At 47.6% G+C, this 9080-nt stretch overlaps 1 protein-coding gene across 1 annotated transcript in view; it reads left to right on the top strand.

The window, feature by feature from the left end:
• prmt3 (protein arginine methyltransferase 3) overlaps window positions 1-7453 on the top strand; it is a 51000-nt gene extending 43547 nt beyond the window's left edge. The window contains exon 16 of the mRNA XM_076288090.1: window positions 6840-7453. Within this exon, the coding sequence (XP_076144205.1) occupies window positions 6840-6949 (110 nt within the window). The 3' untranslated portion in view covers window positions 6950-7453. The remainder of the gene's footprint in view (window positions 1-6839) is intronic.
• The last annotated feature ends 1627 nt before the right edge of the window (window positions 7454-9080 follow it).

The following is a 9080-nucleotide window of genomic DNA, read 5'->3' as shown; positions in this document are numbered from 1 at the left end:
CTCTATGACTTTAATTTTTTTTATAATTATTTATTATTTTGCTTTGAACTGCAAGAGTGTACAAATACAGCTTTGAAAGTAAACCTCCAAATGCAGACAGCAATGCAGAGGTCAGCCAGTATCGTTGAGCATTGCTACCAGCAGCACAAGCCCCAGTATAAAATATGAGGAGGCTGGTGCATGTCTGCAGCGTTCCCCGGTGGATGATGCGTGTCTTATCCTAATGGAAATCTGAGAGATGTCAGCTGATGGCGCGATGGATGAGGCCTCTCCTCAGCACCTCTCCACAGTCCATAAGACTGTCCGGCATTATAAATGGCCCTGGCCCGAGTGCTGCTGTACGCGCGTGTCTGTACCGGGCACCCCTGGCCAGAGCCCTCCGATGATAAGGGCGCCGTTCTTTTGAGCCTCCACTAACGGCTGTCGCGGCGCCGCTGATGAAAGCTGTCAGATAAAAAGAGGGAGAGTCCCACAGTTATGCTCGCTGCTGTTTTCTGAAAACACGTTTTTTTTTTTTTTGGCCGACGCCGCAGCGCGGTGAGAGATGGTGCGGGCGTAAATGGCCACGTACTTCCGTCCTTATCTTTCAGCTCATACGGAGGGAAACGGTGCTCTCTTCTCAGAGTGGATGTATATTAGGGCTGGGCAGTACGCTGAATTTGTTGATGTATTAAATACAATTTTATACAAGAAATTATCATTCTTTGTAATGTCAAATCTGTGTGATGTAGGATCACATGTTATCATGGTAGAACGCCTCACCCCACGATATTTTGCTACTCTAGAAGGGGAGTTTTTCTAAAGGCGCATGAGTTAATATATACAACTCCCCATGTCGTAATTATGAGTTCCATTTAACCGCCACATCTACCCCAGCCCTATGCTCCAGGCACACACATGCACGGTGTGGTCACTGGAAACAGTGGCTTAATGCTGCAGTGGTAGGAGCAGTGGCAATGAACTGTGTGCACTAAAAGTTGAGCTGTAATTAAGGAGAGGTGGAGGAGAGGAGCTGTACTGGAGGAGTGGAGGAGGAGGAGAGGAGCTGTACTGTAGGAGAGGTGGAGGAGGAGAGGAGCTGTACTTGAGGAGAGGTGGAGGAGAGGTGGAGCTGCACTGTAGGAGAGGAGGAGGAGAGGCACTGTACTGTAGGAGAGGTGGAGGAGTAGAGGAGCTGTACTTGAGGAGAGGTGGAGGAGAGGTGGAGCTGCACTGTAGGAGAGGAGGAGGAGAGGAGCTGCACTGTAGGAGAGGTGCAGGAGAGGAGGAGGAGAGGAGCTGTACTGTAGGAGAGGTGGAGGAGTGGAGGAGGAGAGGAGCTGTACTGTAGGAGAGGAGGAGGAGAGGAGCTGTACTTGAGAGGTGGAGGAGAGGTGGAGCTGCACTGTAGGAGAGGTGGAGCTGTACTGTAGGAGAGGTGGAGGAGGAGAGGTGGAGCTGCACTGTAGGAGAGGTGGAGGAGAGGTGGAGCTGCACTGTAGGAGAGGTGGAGCTGTACTGTAGGAGAGGTGGAGGAGGAGAGGTGGAGCTGCACTGTAGGAGAGGTGGAGGAGAGGTGGAGCTGTACTGTAGGAGAGGTGGAGCTGTACTGTAGGAGAGGTGGAGGAGGAGAGGTGGAGCTGCACTGTAGGAGAGGTGGAGGAGAGGTGGAGCTGTACTGTAGGAGAGGTGGAGCTGTACTGTAGGAGAGGTGGAGCTGTACTGTAGGAGAGGTGGAGGAGTGGAGCTGTACTGTAGGAGAGGTGGAGCTGTACTGTAGGAGAGGTGGAGCTGTACTGTAGGAGAGGTGGAGCTGTACTGTAGGAGAGGTGGAGGAGTGGAGCTGTACTGTAGGAGAGGTGGAGCTGTACTGTAGGAGAGGTGGAGCTGTACTGTAGGAGAGGTGGAGGAGTGGAGCTGTACTGTAGGAGAGGTGGAGCTGTACTGTAGGAGAGGTGGAGGAGTGGAGCTGTACTGTAGGAGAGGTGGAGGAGAGGAGGAGCTGTACTGTAGGAGAGGTGGAGCTGTACTGTAGGAGAGGTGGAGGAGAGGTGGAGGAGTGAGGGAAACGTCAGAACGGGGAGAAGGCTGAAGGCTGTGACGTGCTGTCCCTCGCACGTGCCATGTGACGAGAACTGCGTCATCAACGCGCATGCCGGGAGTTTCACGTTCTTCCCAACAATTGGGATCGTGCATCAATGACGCAGGTCTTCAACACGCGCAAATGTGCACGCAGGAGGATGCCACTTGCTTTAGGCTATAACGAGTATCCCCATACCTAGATCACTGTGGAGTTGCTAAGTGGTTCTGACAGAAGCGGTAGTGCTTTTTTTTTTCTCTCTTTGCAGCCCAACCTAGCGGACATCCCTCTCTGTGTCCATCTCTCCATCTCTCCCTCCTCTGCTCCCATTCTGAGTTCAGCATGACTGGACTTGGCCTTGGCCTTGCAGGTTTCTGCGTCCTCTACTACGCCACTCTCATGATGAGAGTGCTGGGGCTGATTCCCAAACGGCTCCACCCTCCGGTGGGTTTGTTTACCAGGATGCTCCGGACACAGCGAGTGGTCAGGGTCTGAGTGCCATGCCAGTTGAAGCCCATTGCCAGTAATGAAGACAGATTAACCTCTAAGGCCAAGTGTGGGGGCTTTGTGGAGGACCTCACCTGTCTTCACCAGGTCTTCTGTGAGTCGCTGAAAGCGGTGATCCTGCATCAACCCCCTTCCGTGCAGATGCAGGTGTCTGTGGTCACGACTCACCCCTTCACTCTCATTGGACAGACTGGGGTGCTTTTTTCCCTTCCAAATTTGAGGTTTAAAGGGAGCGATGAGACTAGAGAGAGGGAGTGGAGAGGGGAGCAGGAGATTTATCGACTCGTTTGTGGCTCTCATTCTCTCCAGTCCAGTGGCCCGCTGGTCCCAGACCTCCCCTCTCTGGGTGTTAAAACAGAAATGAGCTCCCTCTCTTTTGCACTCTCTCTCTCTCTCTTTTTCTTCCCCTCCTTTCCTTTAACAGCGCTGGGCTGGCTCGCTGGCTGGCACCCTGCCACGCTCCTGGAAGACTGCTTTTTTTACGGCACGAGATCACACACACGTTCGCCGGCCTGGTCCCCCTTGTGTGTGAGCACGCTCTGTGGGGAGTGGAGTTCTCAAAGTCAGCCCAAAGGCAGTGCCAGAACTCACTTTTTCAGCCACCTCATCACCATCGCTGATCGCCTGTGATTTTACCTGTAACCACACACAAAGAAAGATTATTCACAGTGAAACTGTGTGTGTAAGGGTTTGACCACATTCATCTCTTGTCAGATAGGCATGGACATTGTGTTATGAACCTGATGAATCCCACTCTATAAAACATACTATCTCTCTTGTTCTGGAAATACTTGACAAGGAACCTCTGTTGCCATTTAGAAAGGAGATTTAGAAACAGTGCCGTAAAAAGATTTATTGCATCAACTATAACAAGTCTGAAATCCTTCTGGTTTATGATGGTCAGCTCAGCTGGGTGATATATTGGGAACAGAACGCGCTCTAATTGAATATGTTTGCGAGAGTTGGTAATTAATTTCCTTGAGTCGCAGCCAGGAGAGGTGAGCTATGAAAAGAGCGGCACGCAGCATTCTGGAACCTCACCTTCTCTAGATCCGCCTCATTCTGGCAGACCCATAAATTAGACAGCACATCATTTGTCTTGCTTTGCTTTGTTTTGCTTCTGTCCTATTAAGAAGCGTAGATGATTATTTTCTTGCTCGGAAATCAGTTGTTTCGGAGAGTCACCTACTTGGGTGTGTGTCTTTGTGTGTGCACATGGCTGTGAGGTCACACATATTGTGCTTGCCTTCCCATGGTGCTTAGCGTGCCACAGAAGGCAGTCTTAGTGTCCCGTGTGACCAATGATGTGGGCTAAGAGCAGGTTCTGCATAATTCACAGGAGCGCTGAGTTTTTTTATTGGACCATGAGCGACAAACCCCATCTTCTCGCTGTGCCGTAACTCCCAGGAGCGATAGGACCTGTCGTGAGGCTCTAGGGGTCCTTGAAGTGTCCGAGCCCGGCTGTCTCTGGAGAGAGGAGGGAGGGATGGCGAGGGGGAGGTGGGGCGAGGCACCACTGGGAAGTTAGCAGGCCGGCTTGGTGATTCCAGCAGCCTGTTTTATGGCTCCCAGACAGGACTGGTGAATATACGACTCGGCGTCTGCGTTGTGCCGCAGAGGGCTGCTGGAGCTGAATGCTGATCCCCCTCACCGCTGCGGAAAGCTCGGAGCAGAGAGAGAGAGAGAGAGAGAGCGAGCGCTGAGGCCTCTGGCTTCCCCTTTAGTTCGTTCACTTTCACTCAAATCCAGTGCTTAACTGAACTCCTGCCACGGTGACAGTGGTGTGCCTTGAATGGTCATGGCCATCTCATCCCGGCCATTGCTGCATTAATTTACAGTGATGTCAAAATAAAGAACCGTTTGCCAATATAATTTAAATAGCTTACATTTGTTAAAAATGCCTTGACATTTCCGGAAGTTTTCCAGAATGATTGCATTTACTCTTGACTACTGTTTGTATAACACATTATCATACATATCATTCCAAGATATTATCTGCACTGAAGTGTATTATATTTTTGAGGCGTCAGACAGCCCCATTAGTTGTTATAGGTGCTGTATCTGAGCACTGGTGATTTGTAATGTAAATAGAATAGTCCTAGTGCTGTTTGAAGGCTCTCTGAGACGAGCTGCATTTCTTTTCTTCATTTCCCCACATGGTTAACTTCCTCTCATTGTGGGCTTCCCCACCCGCACAATGGCTTTCTTAAGCACTGAATCCACTTATGGAATGGTTACTGTCTCTGTTTCATTTTAAACACTTGGGAATGGTTACTGACTCCAAGTCCATTTTAAGCCGTTGGGAATGGTTACTGACTCCATGTTCATTTTAAACCGTTGGGAATGGTTACCGACTCCGTTTCATTTTAAACAGTTGGGAATGGTTACTGACTCCGTTTTATTTTAAACAGTTGGGAATGGTTACTGACTCTGTATTCATGTCGCCACTAAGTCATTCTACTACCTCCATGTTCCAGGTCTCAAGGCATCAGGCTTCTGACATGCTGGATATGGATACATGTTTATTTCTCTCTACTGTTTTCAAACTTTCCGCAACAGAAAGCGACTCTATCCGTTGGGGATGTGTCACAGGCATTTTAAGGTCAAACAATTACACTTTTGTCTGGCTCTGGAGCAGAAAATGCAGCGAGTGGCATCACATTGTGCTTGCATGTCGAGCCCTGTTAACAGAGGGTGACCGCTCTGTTTTATATTTCTTTTGTTACTCTGCAACTTAACTTCAGTTGCCTAACTCCCTTCACACACATACACACACACACACACACACCCACACACACACCCACACACACACACACGGTTATGTTTGATTGGGTTTAATGGATGCCTAACTGTCTGACTCGTACAGTCTTTGAGTGATGACTCAACGTGTCCGTCTATGGCTGATGGAGGAAATGGATAGTCCTCTGCTAACATTACTCTGCATGGCTGATTTTAATTAAAAGATCCGGCAAGTGGTATTGTTTTTGCTAAATGTTCTCTTTCTTCCGTGCTTGTTCACCACTCATCTGCACGGGCAGTGAATACATTTTGGAGACTGGGGGGGGGGGACCCTGAGGAAAGTCCAGTCCACTGCTTCAGCACGGGGTCCAGGTTTTCAGTCTTCCCACCTCCTCATTTGGAGTCCAGTGTTGTCCACAGAATGTGTTGTAAATAGTCACCGTTATTCATGCGCGACCCTCTGTAAGGCTCAGAAGTTCCCCTTTGCTCTCTGGTGCCAAATTAAATGCTGTGTGAGCTTGGAGAATCTAATTTTAAGTTTGTGCTCAACTTAGTTGCCTGAGATGTACCCCCTCCTCCCTCCAGCACCACCATCACCTCACTGCTCTGGGCCTCTGAGGGGGTTTGGTGACGGATTAATCAAGAGGAGGGATGCAGAGTGCAAAATACATGGTGCTGATCTGAGAGGACTAACTCAGAAACAGCTATCGACATCTTCCTGTATCAGAAGTATTCGTGGCATCGTCAGTCCTGCTCTGAGTGGCTTGGTTTTTATTTTTGGTCCTCTTTGTTTGGTTTTGAATTTGTCTTCTATGCCATTCACCACCACCACCACCACCACCCCCCGGCTGATTCAGGGGAAAACGGTAGATTGCCGTGCTGCTCAGTGACAGCTGTGTCTGACTGTTCATGTCACAGCAGAGAAAACGCTGCACTCAGCAATCCCCCCCACCTCTAGCAAGGGAAGGGGAACGTGGGGGAGAAAAAAGGAGTGCGACAGACAGAGAGAGAGAGAGAGAGAGAGAGACTCTGCACGGGGCAGGCATGGGGGCTTGTTTGCCGATTGGGTAAACATTCATTTATCCCCGGCAGTGAAACGTGAAGTTAATCAAAGTGATTATCTGCTGTAATTATTGCCATTGTCCCCCAGCCCTTTTGAACATGTCTCCTGCAATTGAGCAGGGCTCGCGTGAGCTTCCTTTGCCATCTGGAACTGATCCGCATATGTACCTTGCCTCCCAAGACCTAGCAGCACCAACAGCTCGGACAGAACTGAGCCAGAACCAGTGTCCTATTTGGAACAGTGTGTTCAGCCCACTTTTTCAGCTCGCGGCCAAAGCCAAAAGTAAAAGCTATGTGGCATGTTCATTGCATCTGTCTTTTTTATACTAGGTGGTGATCTGCTTCAGACTTCCTGTTTCATGTCTCTGAGATGCACATTTGAAATTACCTGGATTTGTACTTGCCTCACTCCAGGCTGTGTCCCTGGCCAGTCATTTGTACCTGTGTGTGACCTTCTCTTCTCTCCATGCAGGTGAGGATCTGCCTGGGAGGATCACAGTTCGTAAGAACAGGAAAGACCCTCGCGCTCTCCTGGTCAACCTCCACATCGCAGACAGGAAGCAAACCTACAGCCTTCAGTGAAGGTGGTGTCCATTTTAAGCACTGGGTCACACATCAGTTCCTTCACAGACATTCTAGCGTCAAACAGAATGCTTGCTTTTACATGGCTATGCCATCTACATTTCTTTGTGGCAAGCACCCAACTATTAACTATTTAAAATGGAGAAGTTATGCATGGAAGATGGTTTCCATTTCATTATGAAACGCCCCCTATTCATGACTGACATGAGATGATGTTTGAACAAGGACCCATACATTTGTGTCTGTTGCTGTTGTGGAAATAAAACAATTAACCTTTAATTGTGTGGATTTAGTGGGGGAAATACTGTAGTTCACATGTCCGTATCATTGTAGACACTGGAGAATTGCTGACATTCAGACATGCATACACCACTGAACAGCCCTGCTGACACAAGGCTGGGTTCAGGTCCAAGTTCTCTGCCAATTTCTCTGTCACAGTAGCAGTGTCTATGATGGTTCCATCCTGTAGTTGGTTTTGCTTAATAAAGTTTTTTTTAAGTACAATTATTAAATGGCCATTATTTGTACAAATAATTAATACTGTATAATGCCAGCATCCAGTACTTCGATTAGGACCAACACGTACAAGTGTTCAGTGTTTGGCGCTTAATAATTCTGTAATTCGTGTGTAATTCCGTTTGAGTTGTGCTTGTCCTGACCTGAGAGCAGCTATCATTACTCTGATGGTAGTTGCAGTGAAAGTCCCACTCTCCCTCCCTGCCTCTAACCCTCCCTACCCTCCTCTCCCCTCCCTCTCTTATCGCGCTCAGTCGTGTTGGGGGGGGGGGGGGGGCTGAGTGATGAATTAATTATATTGGTCGCTTGTTTAATTAACGACCATCTGATCACAAGGACTATTATCTCGGGTCAAACAGGGGTGCGAGAGTGGAGTCGGGTGGATTTGTTAGCCACCGCGGGACTGCGCAATCTCTTGAGGTTCTGTGAATCTGATTTGTGGAACGTCAGGACATTTTTTGCCATTTGACAGAGTCCAATAAGATGTTGAAGCCTACCCGACGGTTCCGTCTTAATATGATTTGTGTTTTCAAATATGGGCAGAACCAAATTATTTACATTTGTAATTGTACATTTACAAAATATTACGGGCCTGTTTCTAGATCGCATCCATATGATGAGCATTACATTAATTACTTTTAATAAACTAATCCGTGTCTCACCGCAGCCTGCGGCTTCTCTGCTGCCTGTAAAAAAATAAGGTGTCAAAAGGGGACATGGGAAGAGGTGCAGAAATCAATTATAATTATTCTCTGTTGACAAAGTAATTAAATCCCGAGTGGGAAGCTGCCGACAGCCTTATCACTAGCGGGCGCAGATTTATGATCGTCGCCACTGCAGCGTGCATTTCAGGTGATTACTACTGTGGTTTAAGGATCCAAATAGCCTCTTTTGAACTTGTAAGCTAATAAGACCGAAGTTAAGGATTGTGTAGGCTATGCAGAACGAATAAAAAGTTGAGAGAGTTTGTCTGTATGCGTTAAAAATGTGAAATGGTATGTCTACTCACCAGCCTTGTTTTATAACTGTTAAGTAGCCTATTGCGCATTGCAGAGCTCTGTGAAATTCTTCATGTCGCATAGTCTGCGGTACCATGTTGTTAGTCCGCAGATCCGAACTAAAAATAGAATAGGCCTACCACGTTTTACTCGCTTGCGTAAAAGTTTAACAAATGAGTAGTCGTTCATGAAGACCTCGCCCACTTTTCGGATTTGATCAAGTTGGATGCCAGTGACGCAAACATAAACGTAGCCTTGAGTTTATGGCTCGTGTGAGCTTGAGCGCTGGAGCACTTTTTCCACGTTGTAAGTTTACAATATAGCGAACCCGCCATCTGTTTAAAGTTTACGTTAAAACACAGCCTGCAATAATTATGCTACAACTTCAATAACTAAACTGAAGTAATAAAACCTATCAATTTGATCATAGAATTCATAGAGTGTATAATCAGAAAACGGTACTAACGGAGTATCGCACCCCTATATTATGTATGCAAGTCCTAAAACATACTACAGAAGTCAGGTTGATGTTAAATGCATATAAAATATCCGGACAAAAAAAATCTGAGCTAACATTCGTGGAAAAAATGGCAGTTGTTTCCTTAACTGTAAGACTT

The sequence above is a fragment of the Alosa pseudoharengus genome, unplaced genomic scaffold (genome assembly GCF_046254945.1).
Source record: "Alosa pseudoharengus isolate Yale_2024_CS ecotype anadromous, Long Island Sound unplaced genomic scaffold, YU_APseudo_1.1 YU_APseudo_1.1_scf_16, whole genome shotgun sequence".
In the NCBI taxonomy this organism is placed as follows: domain Eukaryota; kingdom Metazoa; phylum Chordata; class Actinopteri; order Clupeiformes; family Clupeidae; genus Alosa; species Alosa pseudoharengus.
Note: the sequence above shows the minus strand (reverse complement) of the source record. Positions and strands in the feature narration are given on the sequence as shown.